This window comes from Manacus candei, unplaced genomic scaffold, assembly GCF_025592945.1.
Source record: "Manacus candei isolate 608988 ecotype Guabito, Panama unplaced genomic scaffold, ASM2559294v1 h1tg000073l, whole genome shotgun sequence".
NCBI classification, from domain to species: domain Eukaryota; kingdom Metazoa; phylum Chordata; class Aves; order Passeriformes; family Pipridae; genus Manacus; species Manacus candei.
This window is the reverse complement of record NW_026138121.1, coordinates 2,138,892-2,152,852: the sequence shown is the minus strand read 5'-3', so window position 1 is coordinate 2,152,852 and position 13,961 is coordinate 2,138,892. Positions and strand designations below refer to the sequence as shown.

At 45.2% G+C, this 13,961-nt stretch overlaps 1 protein-coding gene across 1 annotated transcript; it reads left to right on the top strand.

Annotated features, from left to right (window-relative positions):
- The first annotated feature begins 2,095 nt into the window (after positions 1-2,095).
- Positions 2,096-13,956, top strand: PM20D1 (peptidase M20 domain containing 1). The gene is made up of 13 exons (XM_051808597.1): positions 2,096-2,312; positions 4,036-4,122; positions 4,655-4,887; positions 6,377-6,463; positions 7,235-7,368; positions 7,812-7,931; positions 8,696-8,771; positions 8,986-9,047; positions 9,275-9,353; positions 10,438-10,509; positions 10,901-11,069; positions 11,766-11,865; positions 12,589-13,956. The coding sequence occupies exons 1-13, from the start codon at positions 2,117-2,119 to the stop codon at positions 12,716-12,718; spliced, it is 1,545 nt and encodes a 514-aa protein (XP_051664557.1). The 5' UTR covers positions 2,096-2,116; the 3' UTR covers positions 12,719-13,956.
- The last annotated feature ends 5 nt before the right edge of the window (positions 13,957-13,961 follow it).

Below are 13,961 nucleotides of genomic sequence, written 5' to 3'. Positions count from 1 at the left end.
TGTACGTCTTCAATTGCAACTAAACCAATTTTTTGTTTGCATTTCAAATCTCCCTACAAAATATTTCCAGCACGGGGATAAAATGCAGGAGTCACCAAACAAACCTGAACAGTAATGGAAGCAAATCTGGGCAGTCTGTTTTCTTCCAATGAATGCAAAAAAAAATAAAGAGGGGCCTTAAAATAATGAAAGTAAATTATATTTTAAACTGTTATTTCTATTTTATTACTCTAAGATAATAGAAATATGAGCAAGCTTTAATGTACAGTTTTTGAGTACCTAGACATTAATGAGCTGATTCACCAGCAGATTGCTGAAGGCTTTCTGGGAAGAGAATGTGGGATTTTCCTCCAGCTCCCAGATATCCCATTTTTAAGGAAAAGAGAGCTTCATGAACCATCTTAGCTAGACAGCCATTAAAGGAAACAACATCAGGACCCTGCCAGCTTGGTTTTATGCAACATCTCATTAACTAAGTCACCATTTCTCTACCTCAGTTCCTGATTATGTGGTGCAGGAGAGAATAATAAAACCAAAGGAGGGTAGTTTCCAAGAGAAAAAACCCACTAGCTAATGGTTATTCCTTATTTTAATGTCAGACAGCTGTGATTTCTCCAGAACCATGCCTAGCTTGTTCTACAAGGTAAAATCAAGAGATTAAGTCTCTTAAATGACCTTTGAGGGTGATTACTCATGGTCTTTTGTTACTGTCTGAGTGTTCCTTTGAAAAAAGAGCAACAAAGAGGTTGGTGCAGTGGAACAAGAAGCTATCCTAATCAATATTTCTGTGTCTCTGAGGTGGCATCACACTAAAGGAGGAAAATTCCAATTTCCAGCTCTTCCTTCAGGAGTCATTGCAGGAGGCTGATTTCAGGTCCGACAGGCCTCAGAGCAACAGACTGTGCAGAAAAGAGAGATTGTGTTTTGTGCAGTTCCTACAAGTGTAAGGGATGGGATGTCAGGAGAGACAGATAGAAAGCAGCAGCGACTGCTCTGAAATCTGATGACCCAGGCAGAAGGAAACCTCATTTCTGCAGCCATGGGTTAATTCTGGCAATAAATGTAATATCAGCACTGCTGGAGGCACAATGTGGCCAAAGGCTTAATTTCCAAGCGCCTGGGCAGAGAATTAGGGAAGCTCAAATTCATGCTGGTGAAATTTTCAGCTTCCAGTGTCCCTTTATTGCTCTTAAACAACAGTGATGTTGATGTGTGATGGCTCTGAAGCCTTCCTTGGTACATGCATGATGTATAACCAGCTCAGAAATGTTTGTAATTTATTTAATTTAATATTGGTTTCGTTCTTTTTTTTTTTTTTTTTGATAATAAAGAATATGTGAACAATCATCTGCTTCTGCTGATTTGAGAGAAGGATTTCCGTGGCTGTTCCCATCTGGTATTTGGCATCCGGGGACAGTTTATGCCATAGGAAAGTGGGATAAATCTTCACATCCACTACAGGACAGCTGTAAAGAAGTGAAGAAAAAGTGTTCCATCGTGCTGGTTGGTGGAATCATGGAAAGAAGTGGCACGTTTTGGATTTAAAGCCTGTCAGGAGTGGGGCTGCCACACCCAGGGCACGACACTGTTCCTCAGCCTGGTCCTGGCTGATCCTCCCAAGGAACCCAGGGTGGGACTGTTCATCAGGAACTAGAGCGACAGAACGGGAGGGAACGGCTGCAAACTGACAGAGAGAAGGTTTAGATGGGATACTGGGAAGGAATTCTTCCCCGTTTGGGTGGGGAGGTGCTGGCACAGGTTGCCCAGAGAAGCTGTGGCTGCCCCATCCCTGGAAGTGTCCAAGGCCGGGTTGGACGGGGCTTGGAGCCACCTGGGCTAATGGAAGGTGTCCCTGCCCATGGCAGGCAGTGGAACTGGATGATCCTTACGGTTCCTTCCCACCCAAACCATCCCGTGACTCAGCGATTCCAGGGCGGGCAGAGGGAACCACCCCCGTTCGCCGCCATCATGTCCGTGCCAAACTACAACTCCCAGCAGCCCCCGCGGAGGGGGGCGGGCACAGCCCGCCCACCCCGCAACCCCATTGGCCAAAGTGCTGGCGGGGCGGGTAGTGATTGGCTCCGGGCCACGCCCATCGGGCACGGCCCGTGCAGGGATGGCGGGCGGGCGGCGGGCGGTCATGGTGGCTGGGCTGGCGCTGGGCGCGGCGGTGCTGGCCGTGGCCACAGCCGTCCTGCTCCGCGCCTTCGTCCTGCGGCCCCCGGCCGGGGTCCCACGGCTGTGGGCGCGGAGCGCCGGCACCGCCGCCTTCAGCGCCGGCGAGCGGCGGGAGCTGAAGGAGGCGCTGCGAGGTGAGGGGGCCCGCGCACGGCGTGTGCTCCCCTCGGCCCCCGGACACAGCCGGTGGCCCCCCCTGAGGGTGGGACCGGTGTGGAGGCGGCCCCTCGGGTGCTTTGCCGGGGAGGGAGCGGGTGTTGGCTCCCGGCAGGGCCAGGGCGGTGATTGTCACCTGTGCTGGGCACTGGGGAGGCCGCACCTGGAGCGCTGCGTCCAGTTCTGGCCACTCAGTTCAGGAAGGACATTGAGGGGCTGGAGCGTGTCCAGGGAAGGGGATGGAGCTGGGGAAGGGGCTGGAGCAGCAGAACTGAGGGAGCTGGGGGGGCTCAGCCTGGAGAAAAGGAGGCTCAGGGGGGACCTTCTGGCTCTGCAACCCCCTGACAGGAGGGGGGAGCCGGGGGGGGGTCGGGCTCTGCTCCCAGGGAACAGGGACAGGAGGAGAGGGAACGGCCTCAGGCTGTGCCAGGGGAGGGTCAGGTTGGACAGCAGGAGGAATTTCTTCCTGGAAAAGGGTGTCAAGCATTGGAAGGGGCTGCCCAGGCAGGTGGTGGAGTCCTTGGAGGTGTCCAAGGAAGGACTGGACGTGGCACTCAGTCCTCTGGTGGGGATCAGTCACAGGTTAGACTCTGTAATCTCAGAGGTTTTTTCCAACCTCAGTGATTCTGTGAATCTCTTGAACCAAGTCTCACCCAGTGTTGATTTTATCCACCATTCCCTGCTTGTACACACAGAAAAGCCCCAGGCACCTGTGAGGGTGTTTTCCAGACATCCCTTTATCCACTGGATAAGTCACTGTCGGGATTTTTTCCCTCTCTTGCTCACCACTGGCAGCCTGGCTGTGACCCCTGCTGCTGTGTTTGTGCTGTGTGACGTAGGAGATTGGAGGGTTTTAGATCTCAGGAGGGCTGGCAGTGTGCAGGAAACCACAATCTGGCAGAAAATGATAGCCCTGCACTGTTCAGGTAGGGCTTGGTTGTGTAAATCTCATACCTTGCTGGTTTGTAGGATTTATTGCCTAGCAAATCATGTTTGCATACTTTTTTAATGGGAAAATGAAGGGTCACAATAGATTTTTGTGTTAATTGTCGAGTCACAAGACCTCAAAAGAATCTGTAACCTCACTTGACAGATGCTCTTGGGAAAGGCAGCTGGGACTGGGACTAAGTTAAACCCGTGTTCTGCAGCACAGTGGCTGGATGTTGGAGAGCAGCTGTGTCTGAGCCTGTTTAAATGACAGAGCAGACTAAAAGAACCAACAAAAGACCTGTCTGTTTATATATTTTAATAGTTAAAGCAGTCTGTGTAATAACACTCTTGCCATCACAACACAAGTTACTGTTGAGAAAGAACCTTGAACTGCCAACTAAGCTGCTTGTTCAGCTGCCAGAGTAGTTTATGCCTATGAGGAATCAGATCACCCAAGCAAATTGCAGCTGCTCCTGGACAGTAGCATTTCTAATGATATCATTCAACACTTCAGGATGAAAAGTGGAGTCAAATTATCTACAGAAATGCCTTGGCTGAACTGTGAGGAAATCCTGGTGGCTGTGTGTGCACAGCTCAGCTGAAGCACATCAGTCTTTTCTGATAGTGGCAGCTTGTGCTGTGCTGTGAAATAATGTTTAAAGCTCCTGGAAAATATTCAGGAACATAAATATACTTCCCCTTTTCAAATGGCAATTCAAGTATTGTTTGATTTCAAGTGCTGAGTGATTTCTGGTTTGTGTTTCATTGAAGGTGCCATTAAAATCCCAACTGTGTCTGTGTCTCCAGATGACTTGAATACAACGGCCATGGCAGAATTTGGGAGTTACATTCAGCAAGGTACTAAACTTTCATTCTCAGCCATCTCTGCTGCTTGATTGCATTTTCATAAACAAACTGGAGAGTGTATATATGGTTCCTGAATACAGTGGAACAGATTTTTAGTTTGTTTTTCCTGAAGAAAGACCTGTCAGAACTGGCACATGTGTATTTTTTGGGGGGTATCCGTGGCCAAAGCTTGAACAGAGAAGGTTTAAACAACTTTTTGCACTGGTGGTGTTTGGTCCTTGAGATGGTTAAATGCCATTAGAGGAAAAGAAAAGAGGATAACTGCTGCTGCTTCAGCCTTTTTTTGGCAATCCCATCATTGCTCCAGCACTGAGAATTCCTGGTTTGTTTAGGAAAGTTTTAAATACAAAGTGAGACGGATTGGTACAAGTGTGAGAACTTCTGTTCTCTCCTGTGATCAGTCTTATTTGCAGTGCTGCCCTGAGGCTAAGCAGGTGACAGCTCTATGGGATATACAATGCTAGCATTGCACATTACTGTTAATTTTTCTTTTACATGTGTTTTTAATTTTTTTCCCTAACAGTCTTCCCGGCTGTATTTTCTTCAAAGTTCATCCAGCATGAAATTGTAGGGAAATACAGCCACCTCTTTACTGTTCAGGGCTCTGCCCCTGACCTGCTGCCCTATATGCTGCTTGCACACATGGATGTTGTGCCTGCTCCCCCCGAGGGCTGGGATTTCCCTCCTTTCTCAGCTGCAGAGCACGAAGGTTTCATCTATGGACGAGGAACGCTGGATAACAAAAACTCTGCCATAGTACGTCCTCTTGGTAATGTCATTTCAGCAAGATAAAAGCCTGCAAAGGGTAAATTGGAGGAGTCTGTTCTCTTGGAATCTACTATATTGTCTCTCTTGCTCCCCTGTAAATGAATTAGTGATAATTTCCTGAGCCCTGCAGTGTTCTCCCAGCTCTTCCTAGAGATGGAGTGACCACGATTACTGAAGAAAGCAGAGTTTAAGCTCTTAGAAGAATCAGAAGAACATGTTCCCAGATGCAGATGTATTTGGTTAAATGGCATATTTAAAGTTTTATGGCACAGGTTGCCCAGAGAAGCTGTGGCTGCCCCATCCCTGGAAGTGTCCAAGGCCAGGTTGGAGCCACCTGGGCTACTGGAAGGTGTCCCTTCCCATGGCAGGGGGTGAGACTGGATGATCTTCACTGCCCCTTCCAACCCAAACCATTCCATGATTGTGTGTCAAATGTTGTGTTTGAAATCAGGGGTAGACCTTTTCCTTTTTCCCAGGTGTCACACAGGCATTCAAAGCCAAACTTGGCCCTTTTAAAAAGGCTTGAGTTTCAAAATAAATAATGTTTATTTAATAGGATAGACAAATAACCCTGTGTCTTTTATCCAGTCTGTGGCAGAACAAAGAGCTGTTGTACTAAGTACATTTTGGAGGAATAAAATACAGAAAAGATTGATCTGGGCAAGATTTCTCATTGGGGAAAGGTTGATGGAAAAATTAATAAGGAAAATGGCCCTTTGTGCCTTGTGGTGATTAAGGATTTAAACAAATATTTAGCAAACCAATGTCAGGGATGCTGTGACTGCTTATTGTGACATAGGCCACACTCCTAGAAAGTTTCAGGTTATTTAATCACCAATTTTTGAAACTTGAAAATTTGGTTTGGTGCTTCCTCCTACTGTGAACTGCAGAAGTAACTCCACAAAGGGACCCAAAAAATGAGCAATTTCAGTGAACGTGGCAAAAACGGGCACTGCCAAGATGTTATTTCTTCTGATGTGAAAAATTAAGTGGTTTAAATTGAAAAAACAGGTGAGATGGGATAATATGGCAAATATATTGTTATAAATATATATATATATGCCATAACAAATGGTAGATTTGATTTCTCATTCTTCACATTAAGTTTCTCGGGGTTTTTTCTGTTGTCTTGGCCCTTCTGGTACAAAATACACTGCTCATTAAAATCACTGCATTTGGTGGCTCAGGGCAGAGCCAGTGTGTGTGTGTGGGACAGGCAGTTTCAGGGAACAGTGAATTCCTTGGATAATTACAACTTTGCCATGCTCATGGACACAAACATTGCAGTGTTTTTTCCAGGGAATGGGAATAGCCTCAGTAGGAGCCGTAGAAATCAACACTCAGCTGTGAGCAGAACAAAATCTCCTTAAGGGCTGTGAAAGCATCACACTTCTCTTACATCACACTGCATTCTTTTACATTTATTCCCCTTCTTAACACCCAGGGATGGTTACAACACGTTCTGCTTTTCCTGCAGGGAATTCTGCAAGCTCTGGAATTTCTGCTGAGGAGAAATTACAGACCCCGCCGATCCTTCTATGTTGGCATTGGACACGATGAAGAGGTGATTTTCTCTCCTGTCACTGAAATAACAGGTTGTTTGCATTGTTCCTGTAGGTAACAAGGCTTTAATTTCTTCAACATTGTTTAGCTGGAAGGTTTTCCCTGTTTTTCTTGGTTCTGTGGGTAGATACTGTGTCAGGCACGAGGGCAGAGTTATAGATTGATTGTTTGGCTTTAAGTGACGTTGACAAAGGGTTTGGTCTGATGAGGAAAGAGAAAAGAACACAGGAGTTCTGTGTTCTGGTAGTTCAGATTCTTTCCTGCAAGGAAGGTGCAGCAGGAGTCACGTTTTTGGGTGGACATAAAAAGCTGGGTTAAGATTCATAGGGTTGTTCCAAATGATCAGGAAGAACTAACAGAAATGTTCCACTTAATGGTACAGAGAGACAGGTGAGGTGGGTTTGTTTATGCATTTTCAAAATAGACAAAGCATTGTTCATAGTTAAAATGAGTATGTTTAAAATGGCTAATTCGTGGAGCTTATAGCTCTGAGATATCATTGTGTCTAAGAACCAGGAGAAGTTCAAGCAACACTGAGTGACTGGTGAATGAGAGCACTCCTCAGTGTGGATATAAATCCATCTGCTAGCAGGCCATTAACAATCTCCAGGGAATTTTGCTGGGAGAATCTTCTCTGAACAGGTTTCTCTGGAGCTGTTCCCCAGGGGATTCCCTGCAGTCGTGGGGTTGTAGCACAGGCACTGTCAGCAGCGAGGTGTTTTCCTGATGACGTGCCTCAATCTAAACAGTTCCTCTGTCTGGATTCTCCCAGGTGTCTGGTAGGAAGGGAGCAATGAAAATTGCAGCTCTACTGGAATCCAGAGGAGTGAAACTCTCCTTCTTGCTGGACGAGGGGAGCGCGGTGCTGGACGGGATCGTCGCCGGAGTGAAGAAGCCAGTGGCTCTGTAAGGAGAACACAAGTGCTCCTGATGAAAGTGATTCATTTGCAATAATTAATTAGTGATTAATGACCTTGCTAATGTCACTGCAGTATGTTTTCAAGGCGTGGGGCAGCGTTGGTGTTGCTAAAAGCTGCATCAGTGGCACAAAGTGCAAGCCAAGGACCTTTGCTTGCTGTCCATCACAGCTGTGCTGACAGAAGCAGAATGTTCCACTTAGCCCTTGCAAGCATTTTAATTTTGTGCTGGGGAGAAGCAGCCAAGACATCAGCCCTCCAGACATCTAAATATTGTGATAATGATTCGTTGTTGTTGCCTCTTGGGTGTTTTTTATGATACCAAAATTACACAGAGTAGTTATTTTTATCTATAGCCTGTGTGTGTGTGTTTGGGGTTGCATGAAGCATTTATTTGTTTATTTATTGACTTATTTATGTATCACTGAGCAGAATTGCTGTCACAGAAAAGGGTTCAATGACACTGAACTTCACTGTGGAAAAAGAGCCAGGACATTCATCCTTTCCTCCTAAGGAGACAAGTATTGGCATTCTTGCAGCAGCCATGTCCAGGTGAGAGTTTCCTGTCATCCAACATCAAAGACATTCAAGCAGACTCCCAAGTCACTGATATGTGACTTTTTTAATGTATCTACTTAGAGTCTTTTTCAAATTCCTGTCAATATATTTGAAATTGCAGTTTGTAGCTCACTTTGAAGGGCAGAAATACAACTCCCAGCAAAGGGACAATTGCCAGGTGTCTGCAGTGTCTTTTCACTTCAGCTGTTCCCAGTGTCAGTTGATTCTTTAAAAGCAAGACAAGTGCTGTCTACTCTAATTTACTCTGTGGCAATAGAGATTCCTTTGTCTGGGTTGCAGGATTTCTCTGGAATTTATTCCTGCACATGCCTGCTGCCTCAGCTGGTAATTCTCCAAGCCAGTAAACATGGTGTAGAGTCATAATGTGACTGCATAAATCGTCTCTTTACGTGTCTGTGTAGATACCAAATTGGCTAATAAATATATATATTAGAAAAACTTAGTATGTCCAGGCATGGTGGAATTTGCTGGGACGTTTTCCTAGATTTCCATGTATTTATAGGAGTCAGGCTTCGGGATTTTTTCAGCTGTTTTTCAAAGAAAGTCTTTGCATATGCCTGGAATGCCCAGAAATCTGTGGAGCTGCGCTCGCAGCTTCACTCACCATGAGAGCTATGTGTGATTGCATCTCAAATATAATTCAGAAATCAAATTCCTGTCAACCTTCTGGAGCAATAACAGCCAGAGATTTATTTATTTTTTTTGTTTTGAAATTCCAAATGCTGTTTGTTTTGTAGACTGGAGCAGAACCCCTTGCGCAACCTCTTTGGCCAGGGGCCAGAGCTCATGACTATGGAGCACCTTGCAGCAGAGGTGAGGAAAGCAGCTTGATTTCATTCCCAGATTTCCATATTAATAAGTGAAGAGTAACCCAGCTTATGAATTTAGAGCACAGCTAGGTCCTGGAAAGGAGGAGACTTAAGCTGGCCTTTCTCCCAGATAATTGTTTCAGCCGTAGCCAAGTGACTCCGCTGTGCTCTTGAGAACCAGAAACTTGCTGATTTGTGGCTTTATTTCTTCCCCTTAGTTCAGGTTTCCTCTCAATCTCATCATGAGCAATCTGTGGCTGTTTTCACCTATTGTCAGCAGGTAAGAAAACAAATCCTTGATAAACCTTAAAAGAGGAAGCCATTTCTAATCTTCCCAGGAAAACAGTTATTTTACAGTTCAGACAATTCAGTGGCTTACTGTCAATAAGCACTTTGTTAATTGAACAAGCCATCACTCAGCTTATTGCCTGTAGAATTGTGGTGCTTATGTTTTAGGAATATTCAACTTCTTTGAAAATTCTTGTTTGGTTCTTTGTGTTTTTTAAGAGTTCTTGCCTCGAAACCTTCCACCAACGCCTTGATTCGAACGACGACCGCAGTCACCGTGTTTAATGCAGGAATCAAGGTAGTTTCAAATGCATTTTTCTCCATGGAATAGGATGAGACAGTTAGGACATTTGATTTCCAGCTATTTATATCCATTTATAAGATCAGTATGGGCCCTGTTTGTCACCACCTGTCACCACCAGTCTCATTCCTACTTCAGATGTGGCTTGGATTTGGCTACGGTTGAAAACTGCTTCCTTTCAGAAGTCTCTGATCTCTGTCAACCAGCTTTTAAGATTGTTAATGCTTTAGGACAGATAAGAAAGAGTGTTTTCTGTGTAATCCTACAAAATATCAATGACAGTATTTGAAACTCACAGTCATAAGCACTTCCCTGGCCCAGGTGGGGTCTTGTGTTTGTAGGACAGGTCTGGTGTTTGCCTTAAGCAGGGTTAGTTTGCACCTTGGACTGAGAGATAACAGCTTCTGGCTGATACAGCCAGATCTTGCCCTGATAAGGAGGTGTAGCTGTTCAAAAATATTGTAGCCCTGGAAAATAAACAGGCTGTTTGGTGTGTCCCTGGAAAAATCTGTTACTGAAAAGCATCACTGGACAAGAAAACAAAGATGCAGTGGCTGAACAGTGACACGGAGTGGCCAGGAGAGAACTGACACCCTGGTTACTTGTATGTTTTTTTCCTAAAGATTATACACTTTTTGTTTAACAAAGCTATAAATATTCATTCTGTAGAAAAGGAGAGTTATGTGTGTTCAGTAACATCATTTGTTAAGCGACTTATATCTCATATTTGGGGAAAAGTAACATGATAATGAGATGAAAGTAGTGCTTAAAAAGGAAACCAAAGTAAAATTTCAGAACTTCTCAGTGTAAAGTTTCTGAAGGGAGAGGGCTTAGCTCAAGATAAAACCTTCTATATAAGAGCTAATTTCATTTTTGTTGAATTTATGAATATTCCCTTGTGTATTTATCTGCATTTTAGATGAGATTTACAGTATTTTAACACAGAAGGAGATATCACACTAAGTGGAAATAGTGAAGCATTAGGCTGAGGCCTGGAGTTGTTTGAGTTTCTGAGTTTGCAGTTGGCATTTTAATCAGTTTTTAACTTCCTTTTAATGTTGGTCCTTCCTTTTTTTTCTAGGTAAATGTCATCCCTCCTTCTGCAAAAGCCACGGTGAACTTCCGGATCCACTCGGCCGAGACGGCTGCTGAGGTACCCACTGCCCCCCCTCTGGGGGGCCTCACATCTCCAAATCCTTTGGTGCCCAAGAGCACATGGATCAGGTGTGACTGTGGAATTTTCTGGATGATTTGGATGACATAACTCCCAACAGCAGCAGGTTGACCCCCTGCCTTTCAGGATTGAAGCAGTTCATGAACACCTTGAGACACTGGGGTTAAAAAATTCAGCTGAAGTAGCAGAACCCCCTGAAGAAGAGGAAGAGAGGCTGACACGCAGTTTCAATCTTAACTATCATCTCTATTTGCAGCCACAATTGACAGTTCACAGGCAAATGTTTTCTGGAAGCAGAATGTCTGCTGATGTCTCTGAGGGATGCTTTCTCATTTCTTGTGCTCATTTAATCTTTCTGTTTTACCCACAGGTGCTGGAGGCAGTCAGAAACACCATTGCTGATGACAGAGTGAAGATTGATGTAGTAGAGGCCTTTGATCCACTCCCCATCAGTCCTTGGGATGAGCAGACATTTGCAATCCATATTTTTCAAAAAACCATTCTGGATACTTTCCCAGATGTTGACAGTGTAGTCCCAGGTAACAGCAGGCACATGATAATTGTTTCCTCTCCAGCTTCTGCCCTGCTTTTCTCTGCCTCCTCCCCCATTTGTTTCCATTTGCTGTGTACTTCTCCACCCCAGCTGTTAACTACTGGAAACAGCTGTTTTTTCCTCTTTTTATTCCGTTCCCTCTTTATGCTTTAAAAGTTTTAATGTTGGGTTTTTTTAGTAGTGGAAGTAAAAAAGCAAACAGGAAGCTGACAGAAACAATGAGCCTTGAATTGGACTCTCTGCACATACAAAGGGATCTCTTCAGGGAAGAAAGGGATTGTGAGGGAGAGGAGGAGGTCTTCTTGCTTTAGTTCTTCTTTTATTGTTTTCATAGCTGGCAAAGCCATTCCTGCTTTTCTGTATTGTTCCTTAGGATCCCAGCCCCTTCCCTTTCTTGCAGCTCCTTCCCAGTTCTGCAGTGTTTGTTGGACTGCAGTTTGAAGCTTACATTTTGGGAGAGGCTGAGTGTCATGGCTGTTCTTAGACTGAGTTGTGTGTTCAGCTCCTGTTGCTGGAGGAGAGAACGTCCTTCCAGGATGTACCAACCCACTGTTTCCAGTGGTTTTGGTGTCAGCAGTGGTTACACAGAGCTGTTATCAGCTGCCTTTCCCTTCTCCTGGGGGAAATGGGGGTCGTTAAATTGCTGCTGTGATGCAGAGTGAACCCGGGGCTTGTTTTCCAGGCACGTGCATTGGAAACACGGACAGCAGGCACTTCACCAACGTCACCAACGCCATTTACCGCTTCAACCCGCTGCTCCTGACAGCAGAGGATCTCCCCAGGTACTGAGCTCTGCCTGCTGTGGCCAGCTGCTGGGCTGGGGAGCAGGGAAAGACAAGATCCATCTGCATCAGGCAGGAGGAAACCCAGCCTTGTGTACCTTGGCGTGCCGGTGGTGTGGCCTCGCGCTCGGCCGGGCCACCCATTTCCTGCAGATTTGGGTGCTGCTCTGTCACCCTGGGACAGTGTCAGCCCTTACTAATTGTTCCTTCAAACACAGGCAGGGCTCATTTAGGTGTTTCATTGGGTAGTTCAGCAATGCTGTGGAGCTCTCTGTGGGGCAGATTTATTCATATTTTTGGACACGTTCCACTCTGAATTGATTTGCACCTCACAGCTGGAAATTGGGTTTCCTGAAGTAAAGTGGTAACAACATCATCATGCAAGGGATTATTTGTTCATTTAGCACATGTTAGATGTGTCATTTTACTGAGGTGCAGATGATGCAGAAGAGTGTTCTGGCTGTAAGGACAGGGACATAACTGGCCAAGAAATGGGCAGAGAGCTGGAATACTGTTAGGAATTTTTTTCCACATGCACCATAGACATAGTTGTTTTGCTTTGAGCCTTAGAAATCAGTAAATTTGGGTTGCTTATAGTGCAGAATTTGCTGTATATTCCTGTATTTTTATGATGTACATTGTTTTATGAAGCCAACAGGCAAGTGGGTGCAGGAGGGTCACAAATACACACTGGAATAAAAACCACTCCTCTTTTTCTTCCAGGATCCATGGGTTGAATGAGAGAATCTCCATTGAGAATTATGAGAAACAGGTCGAGTTCCTCTTTCAGCTCATCAAGAACTGTGACATTGACACTCTTCCAGAGCCCCACTCCAGCTCCCACGAGCTGTGAGAGACACCCTGAGAGGAGCAGCTGCTGAGGTGGCCTGTGGGACACAGGGGGCTGGGCTGAAGGTGCAGTTCTGTGCTGGGCATTGAGCTCCACCTGGAATTTGGGGCTTGTGTATCGTGATTTACATGCAGAGGGAAAAAAACTGCTGGTTGCTGTTTTGGGAAGATGTGTGGTTTGCCACAGAACCTGGATAAAACACAACAACCAACCCCCATTTCTGCTCCTCCCTGGTCTGACGTGCAGCCATTAATCTGATATTAATTTTTTCAGCACTTTCTTTAAGCCTCTGAAATTGGTAGTCACTTAAAAATCTGAGCTATCAGCAGCAGTCACTTGCCAGTAAGAGGTGAATCATCCTCTGGGCTTTTGGCAAACTGATTTCATACAGCTAATTGGATTTTTCCTTAATTTAAATGAGGTGTCTGTCAGCAGCTCACGTGGAAGGTTTGTGACGTGCTGAAAGGTTTCATGTCCCTGGTAGAATCACACTAAGAGTTTAAAATTGCACTGCTGGGTTTGGGCTGCTTTCCCAAGGGGATTCTGCCAGGCTGCTTCCCCAGGGGATGCTCTCAGCCAGCAGCCAAGGTGCTCTCAGCCAGTGTCAGTGTTAATTCCCAAGCTCTCCCATTCCCACACTGATTTCTGACTCTGTTTTAAAATCCTGAGCTCCAGAAGTTGCTGTAACTGATGAGGTGCTGAAAACTTTTCTTCCTCTCTTCTTAGTGATTTTTTTTTTTTATTTTCCTCCCTGACTCTTTGGTGTGGCTCAGGGTATGTTGTGCAGCTGGGTGCCAGAATAAGGGATTGCAGCTTGAAATAAGAAACAAAACCAGTGCTGTCTGCTCATCTATTTTCTCTTTTCACTGAATCAGTTCCTGTACTGTATTTTTCTCGTTTGCTCTTCTGAGAACTTGATTGTGAAAGATGTGAAGCCTTTCAGCTTCTTCCAGTTCAGTGGAATCAGAGGTTTGTTCCTTCACTGCCTGTGCAGTTTTCACTTTGCTGCAGCACTTCTGCCTCAGCTCTTTGGGAATCCTGGGATAGGCCATTGATGTTGACTCTCTTTCATCTTGCACTTCTTGCTTGTCCTTGATAGCACTAAAGGGTTAAGCATTCTTTTGGCCTTGTTGGTCTCTTTAGTTGGGGTTACCAGTATTAATTAAACAAATAAATAATTAACACCTTGCTATTAGCCAAAGAAAAGCCTGGGTGAAAGCTGCCTTGTAACACTGACACACAGTCA

Excerpts from the sequence above, each read along its gene's own strand:
- PM20D1 (XM_051808597.1), top strand. The coding sequence starts at position 2,117 with ATGGCGGGCGGGCGGCGGGCGGTCATGGTGGCTGGGCTGGCGCTGGGC. Across the intron at positions 10,510-10,900 it reads CGGCCGAGACGGCTGCTGAG|GTGCTGGAGGCAGTCAGAAA; the intron begins GTACCCACTGCC and ends TTTTACCCACAG. Across the intron at positions 11,866-12,588 it reads ACAGCAGAGGATCTCCCCAG|GATCCATGGGTTGAATGAGA; the intron begins GTACTGAGCTCT and ends TTTTTCTTCCAG.